General features: G+C 39.1%; 2 protein-coding genes across 2 annotated transcripts in view; one reads left to right on the forward strand and one right to left on the reverse strand.

Moving 5' to 3' along the window:
- LOC105703948 (AF4/FMR2 family member 4) overlaps positions 1 to 7,447 on the forward strand; it is a 48,810-nt gene extending 41,363 nt beyond the window's left edge. The window contains exons 7-8 of the mRNA XM_023431710.1: positions 3,164 to 3,322; positions 7,065 to 7,447. Coding sequence (XP_023287478.1) covers positions 3,164 to 3,322; positions 7,065 to 7,130 — 225 coding nt within the window. The 3' untranslated portion in view covers positions 7,131 to 7,447. The remainder of the gene's footprint in view (positions 1 to 3,163; positions 3,323 to 7,064) is intronic.
- Positions 7,448 to 9,949: 2,502 nt separating this feature from the next.
- On the reverse strand, positions 9,950 to 15,236 carry LOC105703943 (GRB2-associated-binding protein 2). The gene is made up of 6 exons (XM_012432751.2): positions 14,910 to 15,236; positions 14,152 to 14,467; positions 13,794 to 14,075; positions 13,006 to 13,722; positions 12,773 to 12,912; positions 9,950 to 12,607 (listed from the first exon to the last, which is right to left on the reverse strand). The coding sequence occupies exons 1-6, from the start codon at positions 14,988 to 14,990 to the stop codon at positions 12,362 to 12,364; spliced, it is 1,782 nt and encodes a 593-aa protein (XP_012288174.1). The 5' UTR covers positions 14,991 to 15,236; the 3' UTR covers positions 9,950 to 12,361.
- Between the last annotated feature and the right edge of the window lie 166 nt (positions 15,237 to 15,402).

The raw sequence follows: 15,402 nt of genomic DNA on the forward strand, positions 1-15,402 counted from the left end.
ATGTTTTTAAGGCTGCGCAATATATATTATCTGAGAAGCTCTATTTAAAGAAAAAAAAACTTAGAAGCGTGTAGGTAATGAGTTAAAATGACAACATGTCAGTAATTGCTTAGTACTCTATAACCGGGTAATTAATATCCATTGTTTCCGTTCAAAAGTCAAAATGAAAAGACTTTTGTTTCTTTATCAATGATACGCTGTGATCTGTGTCCTCTTTTTGAAGCATACGTTTATAATAAAATTGAGTTCATGCATTCAATTCTGAATAATTTCGACATCTTTTGACGTAAAAACAGAAAAGAAACTAATCGCCACTTACATTCATACGTTGCATAGTACTCGCTTTCTAATTCTCATTGAAAATCTTAACGTTTTATATAAAGGTATAGATACTGAGTGCATGAAACAATGAAGTCATAGTTTTTATACGACTATTTTACGTTCTCGAATTACTATGCACTACAAACCAAAGCATCTCAGATAAGTATATTTCAATTGTGCTCAACGGGTGACTTCTTTGCTCTAAACAATTCAGGCGTCCAGCAATTGTGAATATGAAATAAAAAAATTATCATTAATTTTTATTTCGTATTCCATGAGCTCAAAAGTGACTGCGGCATGATACGTAACTTGAATAATGGAATTTCAGTGGTACACGTTCATGGAACATTTTTTCCGTGCATTTAGCAGTGGACTTGTATAAATTTCCACAACTTTTCGTTGAACAACTCAGAGGTCTAACGAGATCTTGATATGCGATGTTGAGTGGTGCATTCTTAGCATCGAAAATTTTCCTATTCCGCCCGCTGATTTCCCCTCCACAACAGTACGTCTCTTCCATGTTCAAACCCGATCATTAATCGGAAATTTCCTTTCTTTTCCACATTTCTATCCAATCGTTCCACCCGGCCAACGGTCCCGACGCGACACCGACATCCGACTTGATACATTCGACGAGCCGATCAACAGACATCTCGACAATAATTATGAAACAATAATTAGAAACGGTAGTGAGACCTCGGAAATGTCCGCTTTGGTAGAAACTTCTCTGCGATATGATTTTCTCTTCATTCATGCTTGCCGCCTCTTCGATGCATACGGAGAAAGAACCCTCTCGAAAAAGACATTTCCTTAAAACGAGAAAGTTTTAGAGAACAAGGAAGGAAGAACAAACATTATGGCAATTCATTGATTGTGGGAGATCATATACACGTGCAGTAATTTTATCCCAATACTGTGAAATATGTCTTATAATTAAAGGGACTGATTTTATAAAGCTCAATTAAGGGGACGTTAGCAAAAGTAACATGTATGTGAGAGCATTCGTAAATGTTGCTTTTAATTAAAAACCGAATTTTTTAATCGAATATATATGTATATGGATTTTGTACAAAAACCATTGTACACAATTTCAGAGTTTTTTTTATAATAGTTTGGGATGTTTAGCAAATTCGGTCGAATTGCCCTTCCTTCCGTTTAACAAGGAGACGTAGCAATTATTAATAACCGAGTAATTATTTTCTGGTACGTCTTTTCTCCGTGCATTGTTGGGTTCATAATGGAGCTATCGAATTTACTAAAATGGGGCAATTGTTGCTGTAATTCATGCTTTGCCAGGTTCCATAAAACTTCAAACTCATCGACCTGAGATTTACGAGGTCTCACTATGCTGCTTTTTGGTTGTTGCATTGCAATTGCAATGGAAATATGGATCTCTAATTGATTATTACAGTCGTTCGTAATGCATCGCCATGTACAATTGTTGACAATTAAAACTTGTCAGACACCGTATCACTTCAAATATATAAATGGGTTTCTGACCAAAGAGTATGAAACACTTAAATTTGTATTGTTCTACGTAGCTGCAACAAAATGGCGATTCACGAAACATGCTTTTTCCCTGAATATTGATTGTACTGTGATGCCGTTAATAATTGCGGTTCTTGCTTTAATATGTTGGCATTGTAATGGTACATACACGGATTTTATCCAATGAAAAAAGCTCCAAATGATCAGACAAGGCTCGTCGAATTAAACCGAAATGCTTGTCCACCTCCGACAGTAATGATGGCATAGCAAGAATACAAACTACAATGTACGAACTGCGACGTCGAATTTGGCAAATTTTCAATAATTTCATTGTCTTGTAAAAAATAACTATCAAACCTTATCTACCACGGGATAATTCACTTAGATTCGGTGTTACGTTTCATCGTTAATTCATAAATCTGGAAAAAAAAAACTGTCATTCGATCGCCACTCTTTTAGTAGGAAATTATCTAATCTAATATAACAAATATTAATATCTGTGGTCAGTTTAAAAGTCAAAGTATCCATTCCAAAGTTTCCGATATTTCTATAAAGAGAGGTGGTACCGTTACAAATAATACGTGCATTCTCTAATTACGTGTCAGATAAAACCTTGTAGAGCGTCCGGAACCACTGTAAGCATCTGTTTGATACTAAAAATTGGTTACCAAAGAGAATAATAGTCTTCAGATATTCTAATTAACCGCCTATTAAATTTCATAACGATGAACACAGAACGAATTCCGACGGAAGAAATTTCAGGATTTATCTACGCTCATCCTTGCCGCAATACCTAAACCGCAATGGCATGCAACGCTTTCGCGCAGTCGAGAATGACTAAAATCAAAGTGCACGACGTAAATCGGGATGTTTGAAAGTCTGTCAAATGGACGTCGGGGGTCGTACATTGATTCATCAGCGAGGGCGATTCTCGTCTAAGACTAACTTACGGAAGTACAAACTTACGGCACTAGGAAGCGAACTCTCATCCACGCACTCGACCACTTGTACTTAGAGACACGAAGAGAGCCGAAAGCACACGCACTCGTAGGCAGAGAACGGTTCGTTGATGCAACGTAAAAAGGTCCTGGGGAAGATCTTTACCGGGATGATTGTTGGATGGATTGGATCGAGGAGCGCGTAATGGATTAGTCACAGGATCGGCGGATTTAGCCAGAGGAGTATTTAGCCGGCTCGATGGATTAGCACCCACAGTTAGCAGTAGTGTCGGGAGCGCTGGAGCTGGACGTGGAGCTGCAACTCCCAGTAAATCCCGAATATTCCTGGCCTTGAAACTACACCCAGCCGACCTCGATCCCCCGAAACTAATGGCAGGCTAACGCTGTTCTTGCAGCTTGTGGCCGGAAGTGGCAGCACGGAGCAGGCGGATGCGGCGAACGCGGCGGCGCCCGGAAGAGCCGACGGCACGCAGGAGGCGGTGCCAGGACCGATCACCAGGCTCTTCGTCATAGCCAACCGTGGCATCTCCAATCTCGTCCAGGACCTCATTCTCGTGAGTTCATTTCGATTCATGTACTTTTTTTTTATATATAACGTATCGATCAGGATCGATCACCAGGCTCTTCGGCATAGCCAACCGTGGCATCTCCAATCTCGTCCAGGACCTCATTCTCGTGAGTTCATTTCGATTCATGTACTTTTTTTTTATATATAACGTGTCGATCAGGATCGATCACCAGGCTCTTCGGCATAGCCAACCGTGGCATCTCCAATCTCGTCCAGGACCTCATTCTCATGAGTTCATATCGATTCATATACTTTTTTTTATATATAACGTATCGATCAGGATCGATCACCAGGCTCTTCGGCATAGCCAACCGTGGCATCTCCAATCTCGTCCAGAACCTCATTCTCGTGAGTTCATTTCGATTCATGTACTTTTTTTTTTTATATATATAACGTATCGATCAGGATCGATCACCAGGCTCTTCGGCATAGCCAACCGTGGCATCTCCAATCTCGTCCAGGACCTCATTCTCGTGAGTTCAATCCGATTCATGTACTATTTTTATATATAACGTGTCGATCAGTACCGATCGCCAGGCTCTTCGTCATAGCCAACCGTGGCATCTCCAATCTCGTCCAGGACCTCATTCTCGTGAGTTCATTTCGATTCATGTACTATTTTTATATATAACGTGTCGATCAGTACCGATCGCCAGGCTCTTCGTCATAGCCAATCGTGGCATCTCCAATCTCGTCCAGGACCTCATTCTCGTGAGTTCATTACGATTTACGTACTTTTTTTTTATATATAACGTGTCAAACAGGACCGATCACCAGGCTCTACGTCATAGCCAACCGTGGCCAAAAACTTTGTGAAATGTACCTTTAGAAATGCGAGGGACAGTTCCGAAGAGATTTGCTTCCCGGAGTGCTCATTTCTCCGAATAGGAACTTTTCAACGGCACGATCGGGAAAAATGCCACGTAGGACAGCGTTTTTAGAGAATCAGGCTTCACAGATGATTAAACAACACGACTCAATCGTATCGAGAAGAATTTTCTTTCTCTTATTTGATTGCGCGTTTGTACAATGGCGGACATGAATGCCTCCCCTGCAGGTACGACATCGCCTGTGCAGGATGGGAGGGCATTGATGTCTCCCAGTGTACAATGTGAACATGAATGCCTACCCTACAGGTACGACATCGCCTGTGCAGGATGGGAGGGCATTGATGTCTCCCAGTGTATACGTTACATATCATTACGAATCATTTGGATAACGCTTACCCAATGTGCCCTTTCCAGCCATTTAGCGATCAAATGAGAAATACGTAATTCAGTTCGTCGTTGAAATTAATCCCGACGTTTTGCGATCAAAGTGCACAATTCTTTTTTTATTTCCTAGTTTAATTGCGACAACTACCTGCCTTTCTCTTTCCAGCTTTGGCACATAAAACGGGTTTAGTAAGTAAAATTCAGTATGAATAATTTCATGATTACCGGTTGATAAAGAACATTCCACATGTTTACATCTCGCGGCAAACGAAGATCGAAGTAAATTGTTTAGATGTTCAGAAATTGAAAAATGCTAAAAATCAATAATAAAATCGCATAACAACTAGGAAACATTGAGGGTTATAAGCTGCTTAAAAATGCAATTAAAAATCTTCCAAATGTTCAATCATTTACTTGTGCCCGTAATCACCGACATGTAGACCATGCTCAAACTGTTGTTTTAACTTAATAAGCTGTTAACTTTAACCATCCGTTGCCAAGGCACAGAAAAAATATAATTGTTCCCACTTTTGGAGTATTATACACTTATTTACCCTATATACAATTCCGGAAATTGTATTAATTCAAAACACAACCACTTACAAATAAAACCTAACACCTGAAAATTTCGATACTCCTCATAATAACAAAAAAACGGTTTTCCACCATCTCGGCTTCTTAACGGATAGAGAAAATTGATTAAGTACAGTACTTATACCACGTATCCACTAAGCCAATATATCCATTGACATTTCAGTTCTTTTATTCATTTCATTTTATCATTCTTTTCATTTTATCATGTTCATTTTAATCAACTTAATGAATATTGACGATTTATGGAGCCTCATTTTCATTAAGTTGATCAAGACAATTGGTTCATTAAGATTGGACCCTGATTACGGAAAATTTCGAGGCAATCGAGCATCTTCGGAGAGACGGTTATTCGGTGTTCCAGATATAACGAAGAATTATGTAATGGCCTTTGAATCTCGATGGAAAGCAAAAATACTACACTACTTTCTCTACGAAATAGCTCCTCCGTTTGCCGGCTGACTTATGCAAGCGCTGCGACCGTCCGCTCCTGGCACGCGAGTCCAGCCAAGAGGCACGAGGGGTAATCGGGTCGTTCTACTGACAATTTGAGACGGATCACTTTTCCACTTCTATATTGATCATTTCGCCTTTGCATTGAACATTGAGCATATAGAAATGAAAAGAATAATGGTATATAGGTATGTTAAGGTGAAGTGAAACCCTCCTCAAATCAATCGATTCGAATACAACACTTTTTTTAAGGGTATTGGACCAAACTGTTCGAAACTTTGACACTTAGCTCGTGATCATCTAAGAATTGTCCTGGCACATTCGAAAATTGGATTTTTCCAAAAAAATGTCTAACTTACGATAAAATACTACGATGCAATTCTATAAGCTCTAGGGAATTAAAATCTACTAATGAAACTTTGGAAGAACAAATGATAGAAATCGTATTGTTAATAAAGCAGGAAGGACATCCGTTATTGATCCGCCATGATAAGTAGATTGGAAAGGAGGACTTGCTCTAATAAGAAATCTTTATTCACTTTCGCGATTGAATCCCTTGACGGATTCCTTGACGTAGAACCGACCAAAATATTTCTGCATTTAATTTCCGAATATATCAGAACTTTCTCCTTCAAAGTAAAGCAGGTACAGTGGTACACTGGGAGACATCAATGCCCTCCCATCCTGCACAGGCGATGCCGTATCTGCAGGGGAGGCATTTATGTCCGCCATTGTACACTGGGAGACATCAATGCCCTCCCATCCTGCACAGGCGATGCCGTATCTGCAGGGGAGGCATTCATGTCCGCCGTTGTACCATCCGGTTAACGTAAATCACTTCCATACGCTCGGTAATAATTATGCGGTCACGCATTTGGTCATCTAGAACCAAATTGTGATCCAACTTTCGAAATCGTCACGGTTGCATGAATCGATTCGAATCCTAGCCTCGCAATTAGACAAGAACGATAAAGTTAATAAGAAAGATGCCGATACTGATTTGCTTCTACAGGATAAAAAGCTTCCGCTCGCGTATCCTTTTGCAATATTACATAGTGACTCATGGTTTGCCTGACGAAATTTTACAAGTGTCTAAAATTTCGTCAGGCAAATTCTCTGCTCATGGTCAATCTCTGAATCACGTGAAGTAAGGAAATTAAAAACTTCATTTGCGGTAATACTTATTCTCTAGGTCAATATCGAGATCGTTCGGTATGGTCAATTCTTCGTTCAATAAGCCCCCAACACCCATTATTCTTTCGATTCAATCAATATATTCAATTTTAACCCCAGCGCCCTGAAGGTTCACTATTTATTAATATCCTCTTGTCAAATGACTTAACAGATAAGGATCTTGCGAAAAATATACTCCGTTCAAACAGAACATCTAAAACCGATAATTAATTATACATATCCAGCTGTATCAATAATGGAAAAATTAACTAATTAAGGAACGTATTGGTTTTCCAGCGCCTCGCAGCCACCAGCGAACGCATCGTCAACTTCAAGGCGCGTCTGATCACTTCCATCATCTAGGAAAATTGGTCTCGAAGAAGTTCTGGGAGGCCAGAGAATGAAGCCGGGGTTCCCTGAGGATCAGCTACTTTTTCCGTATCTGGACCACGGGTACGACGTCGACGGCCCTGGGTAAACCTCTCGGCCGCACCTTGTCCCCGGGATCCACGCAGAAGATCGTTCCGGAAGAGCCTCAACCGAGATGACCGAGCTTCACCGCGGACTCCTTTATCGTAGGACATTCACCTCTGTAGCTGCCTCTGCGATCTGCCTTACCCTGCCTCTCAGCAAAGAATTCAGAACTCTCCATAGAAGCCCAGAAGGATACGGACGTTCGATGCTCGACAAATAGTACGTTAGCCAATGGATGGCGGCGCTGTAATCATCTCTCCATCTCTCTTAATCTTACGGCGATACACGGCGAATTGCATTCTTTCTTTATCTTACCCGCAATACTCGCCTTTCTTTATGCGTCTCTCTTCTTCCCATACATGAGACATCGTTGGTTAACACGTGCGATGCTCGACAAATAGTACGTTAGCCAATGGATGGCGGCGCTGTAATCATCTCTCCAACTCTCTTAATCTTACGGCGATACATAGCGAATTGCATTCTTTCTTTATCTTACCCCCAAACTCGCTTTTCTATATGCGTCTCTCTTCCTCCCGTACATGAGACATCGCTGGCTACACATGCGATGCTCTACAAATAGTACGTGAGCCAACGGATGGCGGCGCTGTAATCATCTCTCCAACTCTCTTAATCTTACGGCGATACATAGCGAATTGCCTTCTTTCTTTATCTTACCCCCAAACTCGCTTTTCTATATGCGTCTCTCTTCCTCCCGTACGTGAGACATCGTTGGTTAACACGTGCGATCTCTCTTCAACCCCCTCTTCTGGTTTGTAGCCAACTTTTAGAGCACCAAGCGCTAACATAGGATCTGGGCTTCTATGGGACTTCTGAATTCTTAGCTCTCGGTCCTTTCCTTCGATCACCTTGAAACTCCCGTCTTTTGTCTCGAAGTGTCCATAGACCTTGCTTCCCTCCACTCGCTCTTGACTTCCGCTTCACCCGGTCTGGTGGTTGGCTCCGACCACTGGCAACCGTCTCGAAGCGCATCCGCAGGAGTGAGTCCTCCGTGAGAATACTTGCAAACTCTGTACATAATCCCCTGCATAGTAACGTCGGATCCTTTTTACAAGTTAACGCAATAATCTCACGAGGCGTCTATCTCCGCTGTCATTCCTAATGGGCTGTCTATAAGTCGAGGCGTCACCGCGAGATGCCGTCCGAGCTCCCCCAGGACAGGGATCGGCGAGGAAGATTGAAGGAAGAATCCGTAATCCGTTGATCGACCGATCAACCGTCGCCCCCTGGTGCCAGAAATTAAAACCCACTTCCTGCGCACCCTCCCGAATGCGCGATCCTTTCCCCGGGATTTCGTCGACCGCCAAAATCCCGGAGATGGGAAAACGTTCCCTCGTGCTCGCGAGTAACGAGCAAATAAGGCTTCGTCATTGGGTGCATTAAGAGGAGACAACTGTTGAGTGATCGGTTAGCGCTCATCTGCTAAATGGGTACGTTTACTCAACATGTTTACTGATCAGACCATTCTGATCGCCATTTTCGGTAGAAAATCGCAACATGTTCCCAACTCATCGGTCACCGCTTTTCTCCTCTGAATGCACCCATTCGAATCGAACGAGCTGACCTTTTATGTAAATCAACCCTGTTATTTTCTAGTGTAAATAAATATTATTGTAATAATAATCCTGTTTCTTAGAAAAGGTCGATCGCGTTTTCTTCCAATCCCATCCAGTTATCGGGGGCTATGGGAATGTTTCTAGCCTTTCCTATGGTAAGTACCGTGTAACAATGTCCAAGATGAAACACGGTACCTCAGGAGATAAGATGATAATCGTAGGACATCCCAAACCTGTTCAAATCTACTTAGAATAGGATAATGACCTCATAAAGTCTGAAAATTCTAACGTGACAGGGACAGGGTATGCCAAAGTGTACGTATATACAATTAAGGTGATACGAAAGGGTCATTCTATATATGTAAAACAAAAATATGTATTAAACTTTTCTCCATATTGGGTGCACCGAATCATTTGAAACATCAGCAGGTGATTATGAAGGCCCTAAGGAAGAACGTAGTGCTCATGAAATGTGATTTTTTCTCCCCAAAAAATGTATTCTTGGTTCTAGTCTGGCAAGGAAACATTCCCAAGTGTCCGGCGCCGATCTTACTGATTTTTATATATGTTGAAGAACACAAAAATCTAAGAGACACGTGTTTTTTTTTATCTGCAATGGTCCACATTTAAAGGGGACCAATATAGTGACAAAGAATACAGGAGACATCTGTATTCTCTGATAGTGACCAATTCACTGTACATAAATCGTGTGAACGTGCTAATTCATCAAAACATCGTAGGTTTTCATAACATGCAATTATTTATAAATAAATTTAAAAAATAGTTTCAGATTGAAATTATTTCGCAACAGATTCGATGACGATATAACCCAATAAAGATAGTCGGGATATACCAATATACCACTTACATCCATTGTTTTTAACCGATATATAAATGTTTATTGGCAAAAAGCAAAAAACACGTATTTCCTCATTTTTCGTGAGCAATCACATGGCGTAAGTGGAGCTTAAGTAGGAATGCTTGTTCAATAGATGTCACAATAAAATTTCGCCTGAAGGTTAGTTCACCCCCTTGAGGTGGTGTAGCATTCCTGGACAATAATTTTACTATGTATATATCACACTTTCATATCACCTTAAACATCATGATTGGCACATTTTTCTAGGTCACTGATTTTTCGTAAAAAGTGCTATATATTTTTATTGCAACAACTTTATAGCTAATATTTAAGACGCGTTCAATAATTCCAACAATATCGATGTCACAAATTATAGATTACTTATTTAAACGGTACCCTAATACATAAGAAATATTAATAATAATGAGAGCAACCCCTAGTATTGTACACGGTTACAATATATTTCTTTCGATTTTAAAGGTTTAATAAAGTAGAATCAATGTTTTAAAAAATGTCGACGTAACATTCAATAACGAAATAGAGAAACAAGAAAATGAATGAAGTGTCACCTTGGAGACAGCTCAATTTTTACCTTTTTATTTTAATTTATGAAATACTCAGGTTGCTCATACAATCCTGAATGTTCTACATGTCATCCAATAAATTATCATAGATGTAATAACATTTGTACTGCAATAGTGCAAACAAGTTTCCTATGAAAGGAAATAGAAGTATATCTCAAAATGTCTTTAAAGTATTCTTCTTTTTTTACGATCTTAGATTATTTGTATAGTATGATCAAACATACAGAAATATGATTTTCAACAATTAATTAGATTAAGACATGAACTGCGTAACCATGCAATCTCCTTTTCTCAGTCATTACTAATCAAGTAGTTCATTAATACTTCACAAATAATGTTCTATCAACCATGCAAATAGTAAAGAAATAAAATATACATGAATATGAAATCGTTCTTCAAGCCAAAAAGTAAATGAAACCTATTATACTCATATTCATTAAAAGAATACTTTTAATAATATCAGATTGTTGATATTTTGACTGAATACCTCTAAATCGAAAACCCTATGTGTTAGAATCATAAAAAGTTCGCAATATTGCCGCTATAAAAATAAAAAATGAATATATACATATATATGTGTGTATATACATATATATTCGTTCATATGCGTATGACACGAGCGGATATATTTTACCGATAATATTACTAAGTTAATAAATGTTATTCTCCTTCGCACATTTAATACGAACTCGTATTATCTTGTAAATTGTTAATTCCTAAATATAATTGTCGGTAACTGCTGAACACAGCGAGATCGTTGTGCTTGCGCCTATCATAATTTTCAAAACGAGCATTAAAATATATTACATACAATTTCAGGCGTGGACTGGAATTTGGCTACTCCGTAATACTACTTCACATGTTCGTGCATTGTAAATTGTGCATAAAATATCTGTCAAAAAATAAAATCATCTAAAATTACAAGTTTCATTCTGCATATAATTTTACAGCACATAACTGCGTTTTAATTACTCCTATAAACGTATTTCATCCTGTAAAATACAATGTCGTATGATTCGTCAGATGAAATAACCACTAAAAATATAAAAATACTGGGAATAGAAATACTCGGCAAAATATCAATTTTAAACATGCGCAAGTAGGTGACGTAAATAAATCTCATTAATATAAATACTAAGTCGCAAACGTTTTTACAATGATATAATTGAGATTAAAAATCCCACGATTTAAAGAAATTAGAGTATGTATTGACTGGAGTATATAGATCCTAAATATAGGTAAAAATCCACTTAAGCTCGTGTACAATATATCATGTGTACAATTTATCTAACCGTGAAAGTCTATATTTTCGATCAAAGATTCGAGTAACGACATATAAATAGACTTTTTAATTCGTTGCACATTCAATGATAATAAAATGCCGTTATATTATATTGTATAAAAATTCGGTGTATAAAAATGCGTAACTTCCCGCCACTAATCTTACTTATGATTCTGTAATGTCTTCTTAAATTATTTTCCATACGAAATGTTTTAAGAATCTCATCGTGGGCACTTCCGTATTGTGCCTAGTTTTACACTTAAGCCTAACATTAAATTTTTGGTCCTTTAAAGTATTGCTATTCATCGCTACATAACCTATATTCTTCCCTTAGACTCTGATATTTCTAAAAAATCTTGAGTAAATCCCAACAACATGGTAAAATTGAGTTTTCATTGAACATCATTAAATTTCTTCTAATGTTACTTTGCAAAACCTCCTAAAATTGGCAGTTTATTAACTTCAAATATTTATGAATATACGTAATAAACGTAATTCGTAACCCGACACAGCAAGCTAAGTGTTACGAGCGAAGTTCACTAAGCAGGCCTAAATTTATAACCCATAGCATCTTGGACAATCATCATAGATAGTCTATTTCTCTCAGAAATAAATCGTGATATTGCCGATTAATTATGGATAAAAACAGCATTCAATTCACAAATCACATAAATATTTAAATAAAATATTTCCCAGATAATAAAAAATCATTACCAGCGTTACATCTATCAGTGTCGATGCCCTGCTTCAATGATTACCTAGGATGCCTGCTTTCTAATTCCAAAGAGCAAAGGGAATAGCTCTACATAAGAAATCTCACGCTACGTCCGCTCGTCGGAACATTGTTTCCGCTCCTCTTCGACACGTTGTCTAGTTCGATTAAAGGCTTCAGTTTTCAAAAAATCCACAGTCTTGTAAACCGTGGTATTCGGAGGTGACTGAGCTGGTGACAAGGTTGAGGAAGAAAAACTCTCTCTTGATTCCAGATCGAGATCTAAGTACTGCAGAACTACCAAGCGACGATTGGAGGCGGGAATAAACGTGTTATTATCCTGGTAATAATATATCTGTAAAATATAACATTACGAATTAATATTCCAAAGCAAGAAACGTCATATTGTTGCCAAATATTGCAAGTTTTAATGGCTCAGTAGTAAATAAATTTTTAGAATTATTCATGCATTAAGGTAATATTTTACACTCCTTAAAATGTTCAAGTGCAATAAGCATACCTCCTCCTTATCCTCGAAGGTATTTGTATCCTCATCGGATGTGGATTGATGACGAGTCGATAAGGAATGTGATGGAGGTGTAGGACTGGGAGCTGCTCGCATTCTACCCCTCCCAGGTGGAGAAGCGAGTTGTAGTGGTCCTGTAATCATAAAGAAAATCATTAGCAACACAGATAAAGTATGACTTACGCTTTACCTATAATTTTAATTAACTGCATGTAAAAAGCACTTACCTTCTAATGGGGATTTATTTAAAGGAGGTTTCAGCTTTCGATTAATACTAGGTGGTTCAGCAGGAGAATGTTCAGTAGAACTCGGATCTGGCACAGGCAAAACAGGGCCTGGTGATGGTTCGTTACTTATAATAGACGTAGAATCACTAGTTTTTCTTCCTGGTTTCAATTCTCTATAGACTATGGGAGGAGGTGGAGCCACTATTGTTGGTACAGACCCAGAAGCATCTTTAATAAGTGGACTTGGCAAGTTTAAATATGTAGCTGTTGTTGAGCTTTCCGAGTAAGGACTGGATGGTTCATCTTCATGAAAATCATACCGAAATACACGATCATCTACAGTGGATGGAGCAGCATTAGTATAACAATGCTTGCCCGGTCGTCCTATTGTATTAGTGTCTGAAATTGTTCCAGGTTGATGAGATCTCGGAAAGTCGTATGTTTCATCCGTTAATACAGCACTTGCAGGAGTCGTAGACGCTGGAGTAGCAGGAGTTGTCGGTTTAGAACTCTCTGTAGCACCGTCTAGATTCAAATAATTATGACCAGGATTTTCTGGTAACATGTGAGGTGGTTTTGGAGGTCTTGGAGGTGCTGGTATTTTTTCCACAACAGGAGGTGTAGCAGAATCCACAATACGAAGTTTCCCAAATCTTTTCCTCACGCTCCAAGAACCAATTTCAGCATCACTTAAGCTATGGGATGGTTTAGACTCACCTGCAACAAGTCTTGTAATTTAGATTAAACTAAGAAAGATGATACAATTCTTTGCGTACATTGACAATTACCAGAACAAGGAAACGTTTCCCAATTAACGCTAGGTACAGGAGCAGCCCACTCATCATCTGTAAAAACACTTTCCGCATCAGTCGTTGTCGGAGATCTAGGTGGAGAAGGAGCCAATCGTCTAGGCGCATCATAATGTTCAGGGCCTTGCCCAAAGGCAGAACTGAGAGAACTAGTATCGTTCAGTCGGCGACCAGAAATACATTCACTGATAGGAATATAAGGTCCAGATATCGTACTAGTAGGTGAAATAGGTGGAGACTCTTGCGATTCAAACTGAAACACTGTAAATTTCGTCAATAAATTACGGTTACACGTTAAAGGAAATCACGTCATAACGATCGGGTACATTTAACTTACTCTGACATGGTTGTTCTTCATCTTGGGTGTACGCTTTTAGCCCACAAACTTGACAAACAGCATCAACCCATTTATTCATATCCATCTCACTTTCAGCGACTAAATAGTACGTTCTCTTGGGCGTTTTAACATTAAACATATATTGATATTTTTGTTTCCTATTCTCAAATCTCAAACCTGCATCCACTTGCTCACACTGATCGAGATCTATGCGACCCTTTAGTTTCCGGCAACGCCTATCCGTATAATATTCAAGAAAGTACTGTCCAGGCAACTCCCCACTGTGACGCAGAGCAAACCATCGTTTTCTCCATCTCTACAACCCAAAGAAAAAACCCCTCTAAATACATAAACAAAACCAAAAGAAACCTGATAAAAACAAAGACCAGTAACGGAGATGCAATGTTATTGATTCGACTACATTAAATCTGACCGTTAAACTATTTCAAAAACATCACTTAAACCGCATTCTCTTTTACGAGCAACCATGAGATAAATTTCATAAAATTCGGATACTGAACTATAAGAAAACTGTCAATGAGCAAAAATTTTGAGGTTAGGAAGATCTTATTATTAAAAAAATTGGTCGAAACTCGTGTGATGAAAAACAGAGCATTGACTTCCGAAATAGGTTAAACCAACGATATTTGGTACTTTACATCAAAATACGCGTACGAAGGAGCCGCGTAACAATCGCGGCTTTGTACAACGTAAACAATAGCATCTCCTCGAGAAGAAATCTTGCCAAGATTACCGACCGCTCGCCAGAGTTTTGTGGGCGGTGATTTGATCAGCCATCCTTCGTGCACAATTTCTTGAGTGGTTTTGAGCACCTCCATGTCCTTCTTCCTCCTTAATTGCACATCAAACTTGCTTAGACATTGTTCTTGGACGATTGACACCCAACCGACAGAGACATGGCACTCATGATCATACTCTTTCCGTCTACCTATCTATTTTTAGACGATACACTCGCAGTCCACTTTCACGGACATACCGTTGCAAATCTCGCTTTCCATTCCCTATCACTCAATTGCTGCTTCATGCATTTGTCTCTTTCTTCACCCCACCAATGTAACGATATGGGTATACTTCAGACGAAAGGACAGTCTTCAAACTATGCTCCAAACCCTGTGAAATACTGTGAAATAATCCCGAAACGATCCCCTTCCTAGTTGAAGTCTGGTTTATGCTTCCGTCCTAACCTTAACTTAACCCTTACTTAAGGACTGTGTATCCACGATAAAGAAC

The sequence above is a fragment of the Orussus abietinus genome, unplaced genomic scaffold, assembly GCF_000612105.2.
Source record: "Orussus abietinus isolate OABI.00-Male unplaced genomic scaffold, Oabi_2.0 scaffold155, whole genome shotgun sequence".
Classification (NCBI taxonomy): Eukaryota; Metazoa; Arthropoda; class Insecta; order Hymenoptera; family Orussidae; genus Orussus; species Orussus abietinus.

Excerpts from the sequence above, each read along its gene's own strand:
- LOC105703943 (XM_012432751.2), bottom strand. The coding sequence starts at position 14,990 with ATGGAGGTGCTCAAAACCACTCAAGAAATTGTGCACGAAGGATGGCTG. Across the intron at positions 13,723-13,793 it reads GGAAACGTTTCCTTGTTCTG|GTGAGTCTAAACCATCCCAT; the intron begins GTAATTGTCAAT and ends GACTTGTTGCAG. Across the intron at positions 12,608-12,772 it reads CCTTCGAGGATAAGGAGGAG|ATATATTATTACCAGGATAA; the intron begins GTATGCTTATTG and ends TATATTTTACAG.